This window comes from Toxorhynchites rutilus, chromosome 2 (assembly GCF_029784135.1).
Source record: "Toxorhynchites rutilus septentrionalis strain SRP chromosome 2, ASM2978413v1, whole genome shotgun sequence".
Taxonomy (NCBI): Eukaryota; Metazoa; Arthropoda; class Insecta; order Diptera; family Culicidae; genus Toxorhynchites; species Toxorhynchites rutilus.
In genome coordinates this window covers 164,302,241-164,325,622 of record NC_073745.1, presented here as the reverse complement: position 1 = coordinate 164,325,622, position 23,382 = coordinate 164,302,241, and the positions used below count along the sequence as shown (strand labels likewise).

Sequence of the window (23,382 nt, the reverse complement as noted above, 5' to 3'; positions counted from 1 at the left end):
TATCTGATATCCAGTGAGGTTTCGGCTGCAATTCCGTTGAAAAATACATGCTGGAACTCTATTTGTATGTTTATGATTCCTCACGTATGTCCAAAACGATTTAGGATCCTGTTTTATATTTTCTTCACGCGGGCAAAGAGTTATATTCGCTCTCTAAGTCACGAAGCTCAGCTTTGCACAGTTCACTCCTTGATCGAAAATAACGTTTCCTTGCTTTGCGAAGACGATTTCGTAAATGCTGCAATTCGTTGTTCCACCACGACTGTCTCTTCCCACCGCATCGGCGTCGATTCTTCACAGGGGCGACATCACGAATTATTGAAAGTACTTGATCATAAAAATTTGCAACAGACTCGTCGATTGTGCACCCTTTTTGAACATGAACGCGCGATGGGTGCCGCGTTTGCTGACCGCCAAGCAAAAACAGCGGCGCGTTGACAATACAATAAGTATCTATGAGGGCTGGGACCGACACTGATATTCTGCAAACGTACTTGATGCGGGCTGAATGGAAAATGCAGCAAAAAAAATCAGGGCCCAAGGTGTCAAACAACGTTTGCTAAGTATCATCTTTGACTGTGTGAAGGAGGAGACGAAGACGAAAATGTGTCATGTTGATTTCGGATGAATGAAACGATCATGATTATAGTTGGAGTTATTGTCATTTATATTATAATTTATTGTTAAATAATCTTGTTATACTAAAATGTAGTCATAAATTAAAGGAAAACTACGAATTATTTTTTTCGTTACTTTTTTATATTCTCTCTAGGTTAAATAATATTTTTGTCATTTTGTTCAATTTTATCCGCTAAAACTGAAAGTAACCATAGTATTGTTATTCAAGTAGAACGTAATTTAATGTTTAAGTGAAGCTTTATAATAATGTACATTTATAACAATGCAAATTTCTACAGTTCGTTTCCTCGAAGCTGCTGCGTTTCAGAAAAATACTAGCAAAACGAATGAGATGCCTCTAATTGGCTTACCACACGCTGAAATCGCTTTTTGCTCTAAACTATGAGAAGCGCTCTTTGCTTGAGGAAACATAGAATAATGTTTAGAATGTATACGAAGCTATTTAGAAAACTGGCTATTCCACTGATTCTGATTTGTCACTACACGCTTAAATAATAGAATGATGAGATGATACCTATTATCATACAAATGAAAATTCGCGAGAACATTTATACAGAAAAAAGAACACTAGAAATAATGGAATGTTAAAATTAAATAACTGTCTGTCTCCATAGGATTAAATAAGAAGTCTAGTGTTGTTGTTGTTGCTGTTGTTGAACATAATAACGGAATAGAAATGAACCAGTGATGCGTATGTGCTTTCTTAGAGTTTTCAGATAATTACTAAATGCGGGAAACCTATAGGAGAGTATTGATTATTTTGTATGTATTTTTGGCAGTCATGATTAACGCAAATAACATGTGTACTATAGTGTTTTCTTCTTAGAGTGCCGTGATATAGAGAATGGCTTGGAATTTGTTTCCGTTCCGTTTGTTCTCTCTCTAGATGTATGTAATACTTTCACAATTCAACGACTTCCTACCGGGATTCGTATGCTTTGAAATTGTTACGATAATTTATGTTTTGCTAAAATTTCTACGGCCGTTGAAGATACACGTTAGCAGCAATACAATTTTTCGATATATGTTATTTTGTTGTCGTCTGGAGCTTTTAGTGAGATTCTTACGTTATTTGAGATTAGTTTAGTTTCAATATCTTTGTTTACTTCATAACAGTGGGTTCGTGTCTCCTGGATAATTTAGTTTCTATTGTTGTTTTGTAATATTGATCTTAGTAATGTAAATAGCGGTCTGACTTGCCTTGCGTTCTAAACGCTTCTATAAATGCACACAAATACTAGCGTTTACTCGTTAAGTCACATCTTTTGTGCACGTTTTTTTTTCTTGTAATAGTAGCGATTATTGTTGTCAATTCATCAATTCATGCTCTGAGAGGTATTTTTCAATATCAGTGCGAAATGAAGGCTTCGGACATAAAACGCCACGATTTCAATGCGGTTGCACAAGGAAGCGAATGTATTTGAGGTGAATTAAAACAATGACAGTTGAACGCAATGAACATTGATCGATCTGGCAAGAAAAATGCACTGAGCGGTAAAAAAATAAACGCAACGAGACTTTGTCATGCAGTGCAATTACATAATGTATACAGTTACAAATTTTATATTGATAACACCTGATTTTTTCAATAATTGTTGATTGAAATATATGCCTATAAACGTTTACAACTACACATCGATTAAGGCATCTAAAAGCTCTCAGCGATTTCTAATGTCCGTGGTTTGTTTATTTTCCTCGCTTCGGTCGCCGCAACAAATAAATTACAACATTTTGCCGTATTGTCTCCTATTCTGTCTATCGTAATTTGATATTTGTGTCAGTCATTTCACGAATAATACTTTAGGATTTATGGTAGCAGAGACATAGATGAAAAATATTTTGGCAATCGTTCATTACTTGTTTAATAAACTTCTAGGATGTATAGACGCTTAGTTTCAAATTTAATTCTAATAAAGCTTTCCCGGTTTTGTAACATTTTAATACAAGAGCAATCCATCCCTAGTAATCTGCAAGCGTATATACGATAATTGAGATGTTCAGAGAGATAAATGTAGGAAAACAACGCGAAAGACTAATCATGTTTCAAAAACGTTACTGTGGTCTACCGTTTTCTCCAAATTGAACGGTTCCGTACATGATAGCCTTTTTGTTCAGTTTTCCTGGACGCTTGGAAGGTTTTGCCTGCTTCTTTGTCCGCACAGTTTTCGCTGGTTTCTGGGTAGTGGTATGGACATCGTTGCTCATTTGTGTGGTTCTATGCGATGGAATCGGATGATCAATGAACCGTGAACCGCTGGTAGTCACAGATAAGGTGTGCGATTGCATCGCTTTCTGTGATGAAGACGAAGGTCCTTGTTCGGCGAGATTCTGTGATCGATGCGGCGAATGGAATTTGCCACGTGTTCGTCTCTGATCACCCGAACCATGCTTGTGTCGATGGGGATGTGGTGGAACTTCAACCGTACCTGTGTTTTGGTGTTTATTCTCGAAAAACAGGCCAGATGCATTGGTACGTTGAAAATTGTAACATTTTTCGTTGATTACGCGCTTTAATTTGTAGTTTATTGGTTTACCGCTTCCGACGAAACCGAGATATTTTGTCTGATTGATGACCGATTGGTACCGAAAGTATCCTCTCTCGAGTTTTTCGTAAAAATGGCAACGTGATCGGCTGACGATGTTTCCTCTGTTTTTCTACAACAAAAAAGAGAAATATCTGAGATAAAAAAAAGATGAATGCTGCATTTTCTCTCATCTGTCTCATCTGCCAGAGTGCCGACAGCACAACGTGGGGCGTGTTCATACTATTATCGGGTTAGAGTTCGCAACATTGTGCCACATATACCTGAAATGGCCTTGGTGAGCTCACACCAAATTGCTTTTTTGTTTCATCTTGTTCCGTTTGACTTGTCTCTTATGCGCACCGATTTTGATTATATTCTCAATGTGCCTATTATCTAGAACAAAAGCCAGTCCTAGATTCGGGATTTGGTGAAATGGACTTTAATTTATGACTTCTTTTCAAGAAACTGAATGTGTCCTTCGACCTACAGCGAGAGTGAGAACTCTAAGCTGACATGACAACGGGCCCCACGTTGGGCGTACTCCTGCTGACATTTGTTTTGCGCAAAATCTAAGTGTTCTTCACTGAGATGATCTCAATGGTGGTCAGATTATAGGTATAGGTTCAGGTCATATTATTCAAAACAACTATACATACCATGCCTTTGATTTTCCAGTTTTTGTCGAAGCATAAGTACATATCGGTTTCTTCGCAGCGTATAGCTACTCCTATAGTTAAATTTTTCTTCGGCAGAGAAAATGGCTCTATGGTGAAAGTTTCTGAAACGGAAAAATAAATGAAAAAACAAAATTAAATATGATATCCTATAAAATCTTTGGATTTGGCAAAGAATACAAGTGTCCTGGAAATAAATGCAAAATTGGAGATGAATTGATTTCGTTCAGTATCGGTACCAAGTTCAAAGGATTCAGCAAATCACGGTTCAAACGATACATAGTCAATCGCAAAATTGAGTGTACACATGCTACTTGACAATAGTTTCCATTTTTTTGATACAAAATATTTTTAATACAGGGTCTTTCAGATTAAACGCTCACGCAACAAATTTTAATAACTTCTACAAAAGTGAACTAATTTTTATTAAAAAAAAACGAAAATAAAGCTTATTTTAGGACATTTTCAATATGACCACCTCATTTTTCGATAACTCGTTTTAAACGGCGAACAAAATTCTTCATACACAACTCTAACATTACGACTTCGATGCTGTTGAAAATCCGAGTAATTTCTTCTTTAAGTTCCTCCAAATTTTGTGGCTTATTAACATAGCAACGGTCCTCCACGTATCCCCAGAGGAAGTAATCGACAACGAGAAATATTGAAATTCTTACCAAAAGAGGACAAAGTTTCATTAATGCTTCAGTTGCTCGAGTAATACGATTTCACTAAAAATACACGTTCTTATAAATTGTACATCTTGACACAAAAAAAAATCCGATCAGACTGAACGAGTAACCGAATATTATCGTCCCGAAGTGGGGAATGCAGTGTTACCATCGATGGGACGAAAAAAAATTATAAGGAGCTATTCGATTTTTTGTGTGAGCGTTTAATCTGAAAGACCCTATACATTTAATCGTTTGATGCCTATTAATTACTCACACACAAAGATGCCAACCTCCCTGATTTTTCAGGATTTTCCAGACTTTTTAGCACGTTCCCTGAAATTCTGACAAACACTCAATTTTGCCTGATTTTTCTGAAATGATCCTAATTTTTACTGATTTTTGTACTTTTTACTTTATCAGAATAACAATTATCCGTAGCAAATATACTGAGATCTCTACAAAAGTTTTCCTGATTGGAAATGAGAGCTGTTATATTAGCCTACATTGGAAAGCTCTCCACACTTGTTAATGCTTACTCTTTCTTTCGTTTATAATGCAACAGTTTGGTTGAAAAGTTTATAAGGTAACACAGTAAAACATTTTTTTTTGCAAAATTCAATTTTATTATTCAAAATAATGGCCTTCGAGGGCGACACAGCGATTATAGCGATCTTGCATTTTTTCGATACAATTTTTATAATACTCTTTCGGTTTTCCTCAAAATACATCAGTTTTGGTAATCACTTCATCATCGGTCTTAAATTTTTTTGCCAGCGAGCAATTTCTTCAGGTCTGCGAACAGAAAAAATGTTGCTGGGGGCCAGAACTGGAGAATACGGTGGATGCGGAAGCAATTCGAAGCCCAATTTATGCAATTTTGTCATCGTTTTCATAACAAAAGTTGCTTCACTCTCAACGCTGTAACTCACGAACCAATCGACCGATTGCTGTCAAATTTTGACACGTATCTATTGAAAGAAGGTGCTTTGTACCAGTCAAGTAGATTTTTGCAAGAGGCGCCATCTAGACGTCAACCTTATGAACTTTTCAGCCTAACTGTAATATATTGCGAAGCGATTCACTTTTTCGAATGTACAGTTCATTATAGGTTGAAGTTGGCGTGAAAGAAAGACACGCTATCAGATTAATACGTCCGGAGGCAGATTCAAATTGTTATTCTGAATGCTTCAAATACGTAGTCCCTACTTAACTATTTGTCTATATATTTCCTGATATTTCCACGAAAACTCATCATTACAACATAAAATTTATCAGACACAGTTCCAATACTTTTCAAAATTTGTTGAAAACATGTTTCTCTATTACATACAATACATATTTGATACGGAAAAGTGAATTTTCATTCATAACGCTGCATTAAAAAACTGAACAAAAATTGCCGATTTTTCATTGGTTTACCTGCACACGCACTGACGAAACTATCCATGTAGCATCAATCATAGTAACCTATGAGTCAGCAGAAAAAAATTGACAGCTTTATCAGTCGAACTCTAACTGTGATGGCGAAAACAGTGAAGCTATTTCGTTCAGAAGTGTGCGCGTTCAAAAAACGGTACCCCGCCGCGTCGAAAACGGACATCGTGCGGCACTTTGGACGCCGTATACACCCGTTCCGGCATCCACAACATCTTGGCACTAATAGACAACAATCAGAGCATCGAAAGAAAACCCGATTCCGGACGGTCGGTGAACCTGAGCGACAAGAAGCTCCAAAGGATGCTGAAGAGGAAGATCGAGAAAAAAGTGGCTACATCGCTGCGTGCGCTTGGCCGAAAGGTCGCTGCAATCGATCAAACAGTGAAAAAGTCATGTCAGGAAGCGGATGTCCCGTCCACTGGTCTCGGAGCTGCAGGCAATGACGCAGCGGCAGCGGCAGCGGATGGTCAAGTCGATTTTCCCGGCGAATCGCGACGTGGCGGTGGTGATGAACGACGAGACCTATCTCACCATGAATGGTAACGACTGGCAAGGCACTTCATATTTTACTTCCCCACGAAGGAAGTTTGCTCCGAAGTGAAGTTTATTTCACACACCAATTTCCAATGTTCATTCATTCAACGTGAATTGAACGAATGAACATTGAGAATAATATGGCGAAATTCTTTTTTTTCACATCAAGGAAGCCATATTTTCAGACATTTGACAGATTGCTGACCCGGCGAACTTCGTACCGCCCAAAACTGTTTTTTATATGAATATCTCCGAACATTCATGTTTTCTTACTAAACAAACGATCGTGGAATCAATCCCAGAGTTATTCATTGGTTGATATTCTCATTGAACTTAAGGCCCCGCAACTAGCTTAACTGGAGACAGTGATCCAGAACAAACTTCCAAAATTAGTTAATGTGATATGCGTTATGTTCCATCAGAGCAAATCTAAACTTCATGCCTTTCTGAAAACACGTCAAATAATACTAGTCGAGAGGTTCTACATTGCACCGGATACTTCACTTTCGAATAAACACATGTTAGAGTTCCTGCGAAATTCTATCAAGACCACGATTCTATGAACATCATGAAAATACTTTGAACAGTTTTCGATGAGAAACGTGTTCTGGGAGGATAGAATTTTTAAGCTGTGTGAAAGATGACGAAAGATTGTGGTTTTCCAAATCTATACGAACTTTCCGGACGACCCAATACGGACTATTTTGATTTCTTCCTGATTTTCAAAAATTGGCCACCCTGCTCGCACATTTAACTAGCTATAAGCGCAGGTAAATTCCGCGGATTGTTTTTTGGCTAATTATTCAACCCTAAAAGATGGAAAAACCCTGATTTGAGGTATTGCAAAATCGAGGATACTCCAAACAGTGTTCTCCAAACAAACAAACTTTGTAAGTACGATCATTGCAAATAAGCGTACCGTCATCCGAGGGCAAATTGATTTTTTTTTCAAAATATATATTTTTATCAAGGCTCATATGGCGTTAACCTGACGGGCCGGGAATTCAATATTTTTGTTGTAATATGTAACCGATTACTCGCGAATGGTCACTAGCCGGCACAATCATCAGCTCGTGTAGAGTTGTAATGAGCGGTACAACCTTTGGCTCTTGTTGAATGATATGTGGACTACACAACCTTCGGCCCGTGTATCTGTGAAGAGTGTGTGTATGTATTGCCGCGACTAAGTAAAAGTTTATAGATTGGATAGGAGGGATATGGAACAGGGACACAACGAAGGAAACATCATGAAACGTTGACATCGGCGTTTCTGAGGAACAGTTATAGACGAAGCAGAAGTTCAGGATCACGGCTACCTAAGATATCCCGGACGGGGATATCCGATTGTCTGTCTTGTGCTCATGGCAGCATGGAACCGGATACACGACGAGACAATACGCTCGATGTCGTGGTAGCGATCGCCACAATCACAATGATTGTTTGCTGCGAGCCCAATGCGATAGAGATGCGCGTTTAGGTTGTAGTGATTGGACATAAGCCGAGTGATTGTAGTGATTGGACATGAGCGCGAATGAAATCACGACCTACATTCAACCCCTTGAACCATGCACTCGTCGAGACCTTAGGGATAATCGTGTGTAACCAACGACCGAACTCATCTTCACTCCACATGCGCTGCCAACTTACGAGTTTGTGCTGACGAGGAATGTGAAAAAACTCGTTATAAGCAATTTGCCTTTCAAAAAGTGTGCCAAAAAGAAGCGCGCACCTTAGCTAGCGAGTCCGCTTTTTCATTCCCCGGAATCGAGCAATGAGAGGGAACCCATGCTAAGGTAATCTAGAATAATTTTTCGACCAAAACACTCAATAGTTGTCTTATTCTTGTTAGGAAATAAGATGAGCATTTATCAATTCCCATTGAGTGGATTGCCTCTATTGAGTTGATACTGTCTGAAAATATAAAATAATGGTCGATGAGCAGTGTTCCAATAATCCCTAGAGCATAGTATATCGCATCCAGCTCAGCGACATACACGGAACAAGGATCTCTGAGTTTAAAAGAGGTACTGGAATTTTCATTGAAGATGCTCGTTTATGAATGAACCGTCAGTAACGAACATTTTATCAGATCTAACTTTCCCATATTTTTCCGAGAATATCGACGGAATATCATTGGAGCGTAGATGATCTGGGGTTCCATGGAATTTTTGTCGCATGGACAGATAAAAAATGACAGAGGGATTGCAAAAGTATGGGAAGCAAACTTGGTTGGAGATGTCTGGTAAAGGACAATGATAACACATAAGACTTCTCGAGGAAAAACATTGCGGGAAAAAGAACGACTACAGTTTGCTAAGGCATATGTCAACTGACCTAAGAAGTTCTAGAGTAAGGTCCCTTATACGGATAAGACGAAAACCAATTCCTTTGAATCAGATGGAAGACAAATGGTATTGAGGAAATCAGGATCGATGCTCCAGATTCAGCATTTGGTTACCACAGTAAAACACGGCGGCGGTAGTCAGTTGATGTATGGTACAATGACGGCTTCTGAAACTGGAACCATGGAGTTCATCGATTCAACGATAGACGAGATGGCTTACTTGAATATCTTGTAACGTTGTCTGCTGTCTTCCGTGCAGAAATTGGATCTCCCTCGTGATTACTACTTTTAACTTAATAATGACCCTGATCTCATCATGCGGAATTGCCTGCTCTATAATGTCCCAATCAACTCAAAACACCTCCGCAATCGCCGGACTTGAACACTATGTAGCGTTTATGGTGGGAAATCAAGAACCGTCTGAAGAATTACAATCCAGGGAACAAAGCGGAATTCAAAATGACGATTCAGCAGATCTGGGAGAGCATTCCGTCTATAGTGACCATCACCACCACTCATTTGAAACATTCGTATTCCACTTCCACTAAAAACCAAGAAATAGAAGTATAATTTATATTTCTACGAACATAAATATTCTCATACATAGAAGTGGCGATTCGTGAGGTTATATATGTTATTAGTAATAACCTCACAAATATTTTACGACATTTTTTTTTATGTCTGTAATCAATCATATATACGTCTTATTAGGTGCGCAAATAAGTCGAATATTCATCAGAAAAATTCGCAAGCATTTGCCCTGTATGCATATTGCCTCCACTTTTGCATGTATATGTTTGTTAGGCGCATCATATACCACCAAAAATATGGGATATATTATGCTGCATATACACTGCTTATACGATTTAATGTTTGCTGGGTTGAACACATGTGTTGTCCAATACGTAGTTTCCAAGATGTACACAAGCTTTGAGGAAAAATGTTTTCGACATATTATTTTCATCCACGTGAACGCCTCCTCGAAGCGCTTCAATCTTCATTGGGTGTTGTATTGATAACGACGTATCATTTTGAAGCACTCGAACGCTGGACAGTCCACGACACGATGTGCAACTTTGGATTGGGTGAAGGATTCATGCCTCAACTACGGTTCTATGTTGACAAAGTTCATTGTTTTGATTGGATACTTAATTTTTATAATGCACTTGTGGCTCTCGTGGCCGAGTGGTTAGCGCCATGAACACCATGTCGGGGGTTGCGGGTTCGATTCCCGCTCAGGCCGGGAGATTTTTTGTCAAATGAATTTCTTCCGACTTGCACAGGTGCTTGCTTGCCTTCCAGTCAAGGCTTGTTATTGTCATAGAAATCTCAACTAAGTATCAATGAGGATGACGCATGTAATACTACGTTGAGACGGTGAAGTTTCCCAGGAAGTTAGGGCCACTAAAGAAGAGGATTAATATACTCTGCTTGATGTCTAGAGTAACACTAAACACTGGAATTGCGGTACTCGGCTATATACTTGCTGGCGGACACAAATAATCGCCACTTGCTCGTTTTAGAGGGCAAAACTGGAAGAGCGCCCATCTGGAAATGTACTCAGTCATATAAAATTAGACATTTTCGCGATGCGGCAGATTTTCCGTTTCTTAATTTTTTTCTTCTAATATGTTCCTAAAACAACACCGGTTACAAAACTTCTTCGATATGTTGCTGACATTCACCGAGCTCGTACGGTACTAGAAGCAACAACGAACAGAACATCTACGGGGCGTTTCAAGACGGAAATTCTGTGCATTCCAATTGTATCCAGTTTCCTGATAGTCTACACGTCTATACGGGACAACAACTGAAGGACTACCAGCTCAAGGAAGAATTGATAGAACTGTAGTCCGCTGTGGAAAACCCAAGGAACCAAGCGTAGGTCGGGCAAGGCGTCGTTCAACAGTATGGTTCCAAAAGAGCCATATTTTCTTTTTGGGTCTTCCCAGCCGTTTTCGTCAACGGAAGGTGGCAATCAGTGGTGACATCAGAAATTCAAAGCTGGTAGGATCAATTCTGGTTTCGCTAGATCCGCGAATACCTACGGGTGATTGCTTTGAGAGGAAAATGAATAACGGGTGTTCAATAAAAAATGTGAACTTCTTCGGTGAAATAGTAAAAAAATAGTAAATTTTTCAAACAAACCAGTACTATTCGTACCAGTACCAGTACCAGTACTTTTATTAAAAACATAACGGTTGTTCTTCAAAAAGTCGGTGAATGTTGGCAAAGGATTTATTACGTACGGTGCAACTTGGTGAAGATGCTCTCTAAGAGCGCTGAACGGTACTGACCTCCATCTTCCGGATGCAATTCTTGATCCTCGTGGTCAACTGCTTGGTGTCCGTGGCCCGCTAATTATGCTTGTACACCAGGGCACTAAGGGAGCCGAAATAAAATCCTCGATCGGACGGCACTGGACCAAGTTGGTCGGGTTCCATTCCTTGGGTACGTACTGTATCTGTTTTTCCTCGAGGTACGCCATCGTTTTCTTGGCATAATGGGAAGACACCTTGTCCTCCCAGAAGACGTACTTCCCATCAGTATGATGCTCCTTTAAGAACGGAACCAGAATCTTCACCCAGGCACTCTTCCTGGTACACCTTCTGGTTGATGGCAAGTCCGCTTGTCTTGCTAAACAAGAGCTTTGAAATCCCTTTGTCGGAGATTGCAATATATAGCATAATTTTCTTCTCAAACTTACACCCCCGGAGGGTGTGGACGCCTTGTCGCTGATATAGTACCGTTCATTGCCGGGAAAGTGGGACTTTGACAGTGAAAAATAACTCTCGTCGTCCACGAACGACGTCCCGCGATAGTTCTTCGTCCACAGGACCGTCCAGCGGTCTTAAGATTTCACGGTCGCTATCTCTTCGTCCGTGTACTCTGTTGTTGTTGTGTACGTGTTCTTCCAACAGACGAACCCTACTGCTTGAGGGTTCTGTGGATGTAGGAATGGGAGCAGTGAAATTTTCGGCCGGCGTCACGCAAACTCGTACCGTCATTGTTGACGAACAGCTTTTCTTCTTCTTTTTCGCCATGATCTTCGCCGTACGGCTACCACTGGTCTTCTCCTCGACGTTCCGGGTAAACAGTGCTCACCGGCACATTTTCATCCCGAAAGTAGTCTACTGTAAACTTTTCCTTGACTTCCGCGCGTTTTGAAGAAGCGTACAACGCGCTCGCAGAGTGCTTGTTGTTTCGACGCCATCTTTGATCGAACTGACAGCACCCGAGCGAAAATAAACGAGCAACCCGTTTCTAGGGAGCCTTTAGAGCAATTCTTTTTACGCTCTTTTTTTTTTACAGAAATGTATTGAAAGACGTCTAGCCAATCAGGGTGGAGGTCTTATAGTGGATAAGACCGGGGCTCTGGCAACCCTATCCCATCCAATGCAAATTGAGCGTAGGCAGCATAGAACAGGGCTCGCGCTTAGCGGGCTCACGTATTGTTTAATGTTTGGAGTCATATATGTTAATATTTGATTACGTTAGATAGTTTCCTTTGGCAAGCGATGTTTGGTTACTCATCCGGAAGCATTCTTGACGATTTACAATTAAAATCACAGCTGAAGAATCGCGCGGAGCACTTCATTTTTAATTTTAGGTTATGATTTCTATGCTCATGATTTTCTATGCTGGCTACTAAAAGGCGGCCATCTTAGCAATCCCTTGGATAAGACAGTCAGGAAAAGTTGGATTAGAGGGCGGGTTAAATGAATGTACCAGGGTAAAGTAAGGCGGATTCGCAAAGCAGAGGCTCTGACCAACATCGGAGTCTACCAGAGGCCCGTTAACTGACAGTGCTCGACCTCGCGGACCATGGTGTAGCTGGATCAAGACACCAGCAATAAAGGGTGAGAAGTATTGCGCGGGAATCCCATTGGGTCCATGAGACAAATTTAAATTTATAAAACATACTGTTAAACACACGAATCACACTAATTAACATATTAGGGACAGAAAATGTAAGTCAGAAATTCCATGTTGTAATTTTACGAATATGAAAATTTAATTCAATAATAATATACAGTTTAAAGCTACACACATTAAAAACGTGTTTACTTTTGAGGTTGTACATAATCATCCGTGGAAATTCCGTGTGTTTCAACAGTTGAAGTGACATTACTTTTGTATTTGGTGACGCTTCTAAATGTTATCGGAAGAGTGCAGCTTCGACAGATCACTATCCTGATACGCTAATTATCTACGATGAAATTGGTATTGCTGATCTTAATCTACATTTCGAAATCGCAACATAAATGTCGTAAATTGCATTCCAATTAAAATGGTTGAAACAGCGGTGCTGTGATTGCCTCGCAGCCGGACGAGAGCCACGTGCCGTTTTAAAGATATGTAATCAAATGATGCATTAAATTGAGCATTGATAATCTTCCCGTATAAGATGATATAAAATTGAACACCAAGCAGATAAAGATCGTCAGAGAGAAGGAATATAAAAAAGCTCATCATGTACTTGCCGCTGTTTATATTCGCAACGTTTGCTGCATGGTGTGTACTGATCTTATGGATCACACTGAGAACATATTGCATTCATACGGAAAACTCTGGAGGGCAACGATGTTTTTCTGACGTTTTTTCTCAAATGAATGCGGTCTGTTTTTTTGTTCTATTGTCAATTTTTTTTTCCAGTCCTGGCACAAGACGATATGGGCGACAGCGAGATGGAAAGTGAATATAAAATCTTTTTATTGGCTCCAACTATTATTTGATAAATTTGCCATATAATCCGATCTAACAGCATTAAGAAGCCAAGCAGCAACAAACGATAATCTGCAAATTGATGCTAATTGTTTAATTTATTGGAAATATTAATGGATGTTTGATTTTATCTCTTTTACGTGGAATTGTGGTATGCTGCTCGAATGTGTGCGAACAGCGATTTCCTAAGTGCACGCAAAGGTTGGATTCCAAATGGCGCATAAGATGTGGTCAAGATTTTTATCTTCAAATTCCTGCTCATTGACTTCACTTCGTCAATATGGGACCGTTGCAAATACTGCTTCGCCTGCGTATAGTCTGATATAGCAAGTAGGCTTTAGTAGCGGTAAGTCACAATCACGACATAATGGAAATTTTTGAATGTAATATTATTCCGTTGATACTTAATATATTGATTTCATGTGCTTAGTAAATTTTGTATGTTTACACCTACTCACGATTGGGTGCTGTTTGAATTCGTAACAAATCTTCTCTCTTTTACATCTATTCAAGTTTTCTCACCTAGGTGTAAGGGAATTTGAAGTTTGAAGATAAAACCGGTTTTGTAAATAATAGCATTGATAAATATTTTGAAATATAAGCTTCGGCTTCCCGGAGATATTTCTGGAATTCCAACCTGTTTCTTGAGCACCACAGGAAGCAGTTGTGCATTGCTTCTTCGATGATAGTGTAATCATAATTTCATTATCACCTGTTTTATTGAAAAAGATGTAAATGAAGGAGAACGAGCATGAACAAGGCAGAAAGAGGATCGATCATCTCGAATCTAGTGTTCTTAGTTTGTTTCTATGTATATGCAACACCTGCTTAGGAGTCACGTTGAACCCTGATGTCTACGAAAATCGAAGCCATCGAAGCCGTGTGCATTTCTTTGGAGACTGACAATTATTCGAGAGTATGTGAGGGGGGTAGCCAGCGACTGAAGAATTGCCCGAAAGGGGCAAATTTCATTTATCTTTTATTTTGGCGCCATCTCAGACATACCAGGCGATATCAAAATACTGAATACATTTAAATATATTATTAAGTTAACGGGTTGGGATATCGAGAAGTAAAAAAGCCCCTCTCGTGTAGGTAGGTGGGTTTTCTCGATGGAAGAGGATAGGAAAAATGTTGTCATTAATCACTCATCAATTTTCGTTCAATATCTGGAGCCCAATTTATGTGGCATTGTAACTCATCTGTTTCGTCACATATTAATTTTATCGTATCCAAAGTACGAATATTGATGCTTTTTTAAATTTATGGCTACTTGGTGTCTTCGAAATTGAATTATAATGTCAAAAATTACTGTAATGCTATTTAGGGCTAATTTATTGCGTAAGATGAGCTCGCGTAGTGTGTTTGTTTATAGAATTATTTAAATATGTTTCAGTAAAAATATTTTTTTTTCTTTTATTGTTACTTTTTTGGTTTACAACTCAATATTCGTACCGCTTTGAGTTTCCCATTGTAATTCCATCGTTTGAGAATTCAGAAAGATCACCAACATTCAGTGAGCATCATCACCATACCCCACTTTTGGAGTTTGAAAACGAGGCGAAAGTTAACCTTACAGCAATAATAGCGGCTTAGACTTGTCACACATTGAATAAAATTCGAAGTAATCCATCCCGAACTCATCACTCCACTCCTACGGCCATAAATATCCGTCCTGATTACCGAGAGCGGTATCTCGCGAGAAGACGGGGATTTTGAATAGCTCAGAGCCGTCGGATCGGAAAAGATCCAAAAAAGAAATACTCGTGTATGCATTAATGCGACACTGTCAAGCCGATTTGAAAAGATATGCACCGAAGTGGGGGACCAGATGTTTGTCTCGATAAATAACCATTTCCTGAATTCATCACACTGCAGCATCGATCCGAAAGCGTGGCTCCAAAAAGGGTATGCATGTGTGTATGTGTGTGTGTGTGTCTGAGGGAGAAAGAGAAAACGGCTTGTTCGATTTGTTCTGAGAAAATCATCGTATGCTAGATAAGTTATTCAGATAACCTTGTTTTTGCACTGTGATTTCTTACATCGATTTCCAAATAAGATCAATCTCTACACGTGGAACCAACGAATTGAACTTCTTTTAAATGTTGATTTACAGTAGGTGGACAAATTATCAGAAACAGTACAGTCTAAACACATTTTTTAATTCCATCGGGTTTTAAAAAATTGTTCGATCTCAAAATGCTTTTAAGTGATAAATATGTTGAAAGTTTAGAACAAAACATCGATTAATCTGCGAAATTCGAATAAACTCTACTGACCCTAATAATTTGACACCAACTATAGTTTGTACTTTGCAAAGATCAAGAATAAAACGCATTGGAAAGGCGATTTACAGATCAATATCATAAATCTTTCGTGTTAAACCACAAAAAAAACAAACTCCACCGTAACGTCAGATTCAACTGTAAAACTTCAGTGACGAAAGTTTATACGCAGCTCTAGAGCTGTACCCTGGAATGTGAACGTCAATGGGTGAAGCCGTTCATCTTCGTAACAAGATCACTATTGACATTTTAGATTCAATTCTTGAGAATGAATTAGTATCAGTAATATTTACGCTTAGGTCACGTCTGGAGCGTGATTAGCATTCTTCGAGTTCACTCACAGCACACACGTGATTCCGTCGTGATTGTATAGAGCTTCGATAGTATGCGTTACGTTTTTTTTATCTCGATTAGCTTCAATAAGCTTGTAATACTTGTCCTAGATGACAAGCCTACCCTCATATAATCCGCAACGCAAAAATAAAAACAATATCGGAAGCAGCACAAGGTATCAAGGAAGGTTTAACCTACTAACAGGTTGTTTAAATTTAACCCACCCCGCATTATCAAGCGATGTTAATGGGAAAACTTGAAGTCTAAATTGATTATCCTTCTGATGACCGCACGGATGTAAACCGGATCGTCATTCCCTTCTGCATGTAGGCATGGGTGGCTTGGGTGGCGGCGGCACTTTTTGCTGATAATTCTGTTCCGTCTGCGGCGGTTTTCTTGTTTCATGTAAAATCGTGTGAAATCCATTTATGCTTTCAGTTACCGCTGAAAAGCTGACATAATAATTCAAACAACTGAATGGAGCGGACAGCAGGTAAATGATGCCGATTACGGCTAGCGGATTCTATAAAATGATAATAATTAATATAATTACTTGGTATCCGAGAGTACTTGAGCTCAAATAGATAAACGCTGACGAAGAATTAGTAGACATGGGCAATAATTTGAAGACTATAATACATCGATTGTAATGTTGAAATATACTCAATTAAGTCAGATCAGACTATGGGACATTTTCATGATTTCTAAAAAAACGAACTTGAAGTTTAGGGATTTTCGTTCATCATTCAAAACAATTTCGATACATTATTTTAGTGTGATTTTCCAAATCTGGTAAATGTGGCATGTAGCTTACGATATGCTAAAGGGGATGCTCCGAAAAAATAAAACAAATAATATTTTTGACGTACAATTACGTCTTTCAAGAAGGGTGCCAAATCAGAAAACAGGTCACGTTTTTGTGAAATAAAGTTAACGTTTATTACTATTTTCACAGCGAACGAATTCTGATGATTCGCACACCAATCGAATCGAAAATTCTCTAAGATTTGTTTGATGCTATACATTACAATTCGCTGATCTCTAAACGGTTTAAATTAATGAAAACTGGAAGTATTCCTATTCTCCCATACATTTGTGTGCTTACTTTGTTTAATTATACTTGATATTTACTGTTTCAACTAAAAAGTTTTTCCAAAAAATGCGATGAATTTTTAAATAATATCCGAAGTTCATCGGATTAAATAATATAATTCCGTAGTTCTACGTCGAAAAAGTGGTCATGTCCAAGCAACAACCCCTTACATTTTTTTTCTATCCATTATATCATTATTTGTTCATCTATCTTTTAACAGAAAAAATAAAAATTGAATGAAAAAAATATTCATAATTAGAATAGTTACAAGCTGATAAAGTGAGGCGGGTTAAAAAAATGGTGCCATGGCGTACATGGTTCCAGCCCTTCTGTTATCTGAAAACACAAAAATCGAACAGATTTTGAATCATTAAAAATGCCGCTACAACATGAACCTTGAACAAATTAAAAACATGTTTTTTGACAAAATGGATATCGTTTGAAGAAAAAAATGCTGTTTAGAATTTTTTTTTAAATTTTTGCCGATTTTTTTTTAAATACAAGTAAACTTGTTTTTGTGTGATCGCATTTTGTGCAATTACTCATTAGTGTAACTGTTTTCGTGTGATTTTGCGATTTTTGTACGCGATTCCAGTGTACTGCCTTGACCATTGAGTCATTTAAAAGGTATTCTCGGTTATTTGTGCTTAGATAGTACTGATTGTCATATTTCGGGTATCGAAGGAGAACACACCTGGAAGACGAGATTTTAGGTTACATTTTTTTTTGTAAACAATGGTTAGTACTTCACCAATCGTGTCAAAAGTTTTATTGATTTGAAAGTTTATTAAATTTAAAAAGAAATACGCCATCTGATGTTTTTCACTACAGACAAAGCAAATGTGCAGCAGAAAAAAAAGTGAAGTTTAGGGAACAACGGGGTAAGACAGCCACCCCAAGCATGGAGTACAATCAAACACAATGTATACAAAACTGAAGCATTTCATTGTGTCAAAAGTTTACTTCTTATTTCATAAGATTTTATATGATCGAAAAAGGTATTTGGCGATTTGGAAAAACCGTTTAAAAACGACCACAATTGATCAACAGTGACGTGAGACCTTTTTGATGTTGGGCTAAAGGTTAGTTGGTGGGATTTTTTGATGCGTTCATCGTATAGCTCGGGTCGGACGGTGCGTCCAACATTAGGAAAAACATTGACCGACATAGAATCTGTCGAAAATTACTTGAAAAACCTTTTCGGCAATAAACCACCGAAGTTCTACATGGATGGATTTATGAAATTACCTGAAAAAATAGCGAGGATCCGGCGAATGTTTAAAAAGGGAGTGTTGAAAGCCGATAGATTTTGCGTACAAGGATCCCCCTAAGTGTTTCAACAGGATTCAAATCCTGAGAGTGAGCCGACCAGTCCAAAAAATTGAGTTTTTGATCCTTATTACATTGCTTAGTTTCCTTGCTGATATGAATAGTCGCATTGTTTTGCTGGAATGTGAATTTATTGTGACGATATCCACACAAAAACGGTAGGAGAGAGATTCCCAGAACATGTATGTAATCCTTGAATGATATGAAAGCTGTCTTGAGCTTTCCGGGTGCACCGAATCTCGCCCAAACCATGCACGAGCCTCCACCAAAATTCTTGGTTGAAAAATTCTATTCCTTCTTCCGTAAATCACGCCAGTACCCGTTGGAACTTTCAATACCATCCTAATAGAACTTTTTTCGTCAGTGAAGATAACCTATACATTGAAGAACTTTTCGTTATGGCATATCTTTTGGAAGAATTCTTTGTCACAACATACCATGTCCCACTGTCGGTTCATGTGAGCTTTGGCAAAACTCAGACGTCTTCCGATGTGGGATGGTGTAAGATGAGGAGCTTTAGCCTTTTAAACCCTCTTTATGTGAGTATTTTTTTACCAAAACTTGACGAATTGTCACCCGAGTAACATTCAAATTGAAATATTGCTCTATTTGCATAAGCGATTTTGAGGTATTCGAATCTGTTCTAGCTATTTTCCGCTTATCCCAGTCAGAGAGTTGCGATTTACGTGGAGCTCTCCTTCTTATCGTATTCTTGAGCATTCTTCAAATAATTGAGCACTACTTGATGAGATCGTCCAATCCGACGAGAAATTTCTCTGATACCAACATGTTATTGGTGAAATGCATCGATTTGTCTTTCTTTTCTCTCCGTGAGCACTTTTCCCTTCGGTATTTTCCAGATTTATTGATCAAAACAACTAAAACAACGGAAAAATGTAACTGGTCTTATAGAAACTTGACACTTGAAAAATACCAAATCTTTGGTTTACGCTCAGCGCTTGCTCACACATACATATGAAAATCATGCAGTGTATAGTAGTCACCAATACCAACACACTAGAATATAAGTTGAAGCATTGTTGTTTTATAATGGTACAAAGCAGCAAGATCATCACCTGGTCTTGTAGAAGTTGGACAGAGTGTATTGAAGCAAACCTTGTTGCATCACTTGTCGCCAGGCGAGCGAGGTGATTGGACAAGGTGGAGCCCTTCGTGGAGAATCTGGAGAACTGCAGCTATGGACCGGGTCTTTTAACGAAACAATGTTGTGAACAAGATCCAATCTCTTCATGGGATGTGTCCCCATTGTAAATAAATGAAAAAGTTACAATTTTCGTTGTAAAATTATTTTTTATCTTAATTGTTGAAATACCGATATTTTTTTTGTATTACCGCGTCAAATGCACAAATAGAAGCACCTGTTTAAAGAGAGTTAAAATGTTTGTATATATGGCACACTTTGATGCCTGCTTATTTGCAAAGTGTCTCTTATTTTGCTATGCTATGCTGCTATGTATAATAAAAACTCGCCTCTTGTTGGAGTAAATGCTATACCAGTATGGGTGGATCCCACTTTTTATTATACTTAATTGAAGTGATGTACGATAATGTCAAAAGATGTGCCAAATATTAATTTTGGGTGTAGGGTTACGATGTTTTCTTGAGCTTTTCTGTGAACTTCACATTTTGCTTCATTTTAGGGTCCAATACAACTTGTGCCTGGAACTTCACAAACCAGCAAAAAATTTCAATAAAATTATAAGAATGTAAAAATCCTGCTATTTTGGCCGCTTCTCTAGATGATAATTTGGCTTCTGTTCGAAAAGCACCACCACTTTCGAATGAGTTCTAGGATCAGTTGCCTTTGTTTTAAGCCACTTCCGGATCGGATTCAAATCGTTTGAGGACATCATACACCGTGGATTTGAGATACAGTAATCGTTCGCTAACTGGTCTGCGTTTTAACTGGACGAACGTTAACTGGTGCTTGGACCAGTTAAAAAGCAGAATTTCGTAAACAATCGACGCCATATTCAAATGGAAGATTTGCTGTGAGGGGCATTCGAATGTTATTTGAAATGTTATGAAAATTGACATTATTTTCGTATGACAAAAACATTGATTAAATTACAGAAAAATAATGTCCTCAAATTATATTTCATATCTGTTGTCACACTCAATGTGAAACTTCCATTGGATCCTTTTGTTTATCCAATTTCATGATCAACGCGTATCAAACAATTCATTGAAGTTCCCCTCGATTTTATTTGACGTTTAACATGCCGGACCAGTTAAAACGCAAATGTCGATAACTGGTCTTTCCTTTTCGCCCAGTTCGTGAATGTTTACTGTATCTAAACCGAAATCAGACCGGGATTTCAATTGCAAATGTACATGATTGTTTCACGACACACTTGTTTTCGATGTTTTTGAGTTTCCAGAGAAGTATAAGAGCTAGGTTAGAATGTTGTATATAGTGTAGGATATATTAACCATCTTGGTTCATTAGACTGACCACTTGAACTTTACTGTTTTACTCGCGTGCGATCTCATTTGGAATCTGCTACCGCATGCGACTTATTCGCCAGACATGATTCCTTCCGATTACCATTTGGTTTCATCGATGGGACACGCACTCGCTAAGCAGTCCTTCAATTCTTGTGAAAATGTGCATTCATGAATTTTCTGACAGATGGGAAAACTGCACAGCTTCCAAAGCTTCCAACTGCACTTACTTTGAATAAAATATTCCATTCGTGTATTCCTGAACGTGTTTTTGTAATGAAAAAAGACCGGTTACATATTTATACACCTGTTATTTTGGGGGCAGGAGGCGTAGATCGAATCGGGTGAGCATACTATTCACATCTAACCGAAAGAAAGATGTACTTTAATTTAAAAAGAATGTAGCATCTCTCGTTGGAGAGATATGTCCATAACGCTCAAGGCGTGCATCACTTATTTCATATCTCAAGGACTAGTAAACCACATTGGGTGCACCAAGTTGAACGAAATTATCTTGCACATCACCATATCTCATTCACTTTTACCCACATGTTGGTCTCGGTTGGCAAAGATTGAATTTTAATACGCGATTAGAAGTGTAATTAAGGGATGAGAGCTTTTATGTCAATCGTCCAAGCGACATGGTAGCGGTACATTTTTCAAAATGATTATGCAAGGCCAAGAGGAAGATGAAGTCAGCTTCATTGTGTTGCTAGATTTATGGTGCTTTTGTGCCTCTCTGTAATATGGACGCAAGGATGAAGACTGCAGAAGCATTTATCTGCAATCAAATTGCGGTCTTTATTGTGCTCAATTTGAGCTGAAGCTACTATCTTCTCAGGAGGGCGAGTAATATAAATACATCAAAACATTGAACACTGGTAGAATACAAAATAATAAACTTGTATTTATAAGTTTCGCCAATATTTTTAACCTTTCACATTGCGGATGTTTCCGTCGATATTCAATTGAAAATGCCGGAAATTGAATTCGTAGGTCTTGGAGGAAGCTGGAAATGGGATTAGAAGATAACGGAGAAAACGGCAGCGTGTTTCCGACTGAGTGAGAGTCCCGTTTGAAGTCTTCGGTGAACTCCGCTCTGCCAATGTTTAACCACCAATTAAATTGTTTAACACCTATTCCGGCAACCAACCATGTTTTAAGCGAACCGACCGTCAGTCTTCCGCAAGCCATTTGGCAAGTTTTCTGTGCGCGATGGTTTTGTTGGCATGAAAGATTGCGAAATGGAAAAAAATGAATAAAGCGTCGACAAGGATGTGATAATAACAGCAAGCAGTAATATCACTGGAACGCATTAAAAGCTCCCTCCTGCGTGGCACTTCACTTCACTTTGGTTGAGTTTATGAATTTTGGTTCTCGATTTAATTGAATTTAAGTTTAATTCAGAAGAAGAGAGTAACGCTGTGAACGATTGCTGCATGCCTGACTGTCTGCTAGTCTGGAATGTGTACGATTTTATGACGAAACGTGAAACCTAAATGAATATATAGTAGATTGTGTATACGAACGATATCATGCTGGAAACGGCGGGATCTCTGGTTAATTATATGGAACACGAGTTGAAACTCAATGTTGATCCAACTAAGGCAAAAGTATAATTGTAATTGGATAAGTTACGTATACCAGCAACATGTATCGTTTTCGTCGAAGTGTGTATCTTATTGGTTGCGAAACGAACTCTTTTGACATTTCAATCGCTCCAGCTTTGTATAGGCGCCATAGAATATAATTGTTCCAACAGAATTAATATATCACGTGCTGAAACGAACTCAGCGTCTAGAGGCCAAATCGTGCGTCGTATAATAACGTTGTCGCTCTCAATCTTTCCGCTTTTTTCATCTTGGATAAATGAACGTTGAATCAAACACAAATAACAATTATTATTTTGAAGTGCGTTCAAGAAACAGAGAAATTTCCAATGTCACTCATAAATATTCATGATCATCGTTCTAGATTCGTTACGATTCCTCCGCTGTTTCTCACCCTTCACCATCCGATGGATAGAAGATTTTTGTGCTACTTGTGTTGACTCAATTCACTTATATATACTCATTTCAATAAACGACACATCATGGAAACTTGATTGAACCCCGCATATACGATGGCGATGGATCCAAATTATAAAGAGATTGTTCATATCTGTGTTTTTTTTGTGTGTGGCACTAGAAGACTTGGCTTAGATGCAACATTCTGAAGATGTGAATAGAAAGATTACTGCTTATTCTGCCACCCATCTCGTAGGCTGTAGTTGGGAGCATACGAAATGATTTCAACGGAAAACCCGAAGCGCCATCAAGGCTATG

At 38.5% G+C, this 23,382-nt stretch overlaps 1 protein-coding gene across 1 annotated transcript in view; it reads right to left on the bottom strand.

Moving 5' to 3' along the window:
- Positions 1-655: 655 nt before the first annotated feature.
- LOC129767256 (uncharacterized) overlaps positions 656-23,382 on the bottom strand; it is a 111,010-nt gene continuing 88,283 nt past the window's right edge. The window contains exons 4-5 of the mRNA XM_055767956.1: positions 3,821-3,942; positions 656-3,294 (exon numbers count right to left, since the gene is read on the bottom strand). Of these exons, the coding sequence (XP_055623931.1) occupies positions 2,692-3,294; positions 3,821-3,942 (725 nt within the window). The 3' untranslated portion in view covers positions 656-2,691. The remainder of the gene's footprint in view (positions 3,295-3,820; positions 3,943-23,382) is intronic.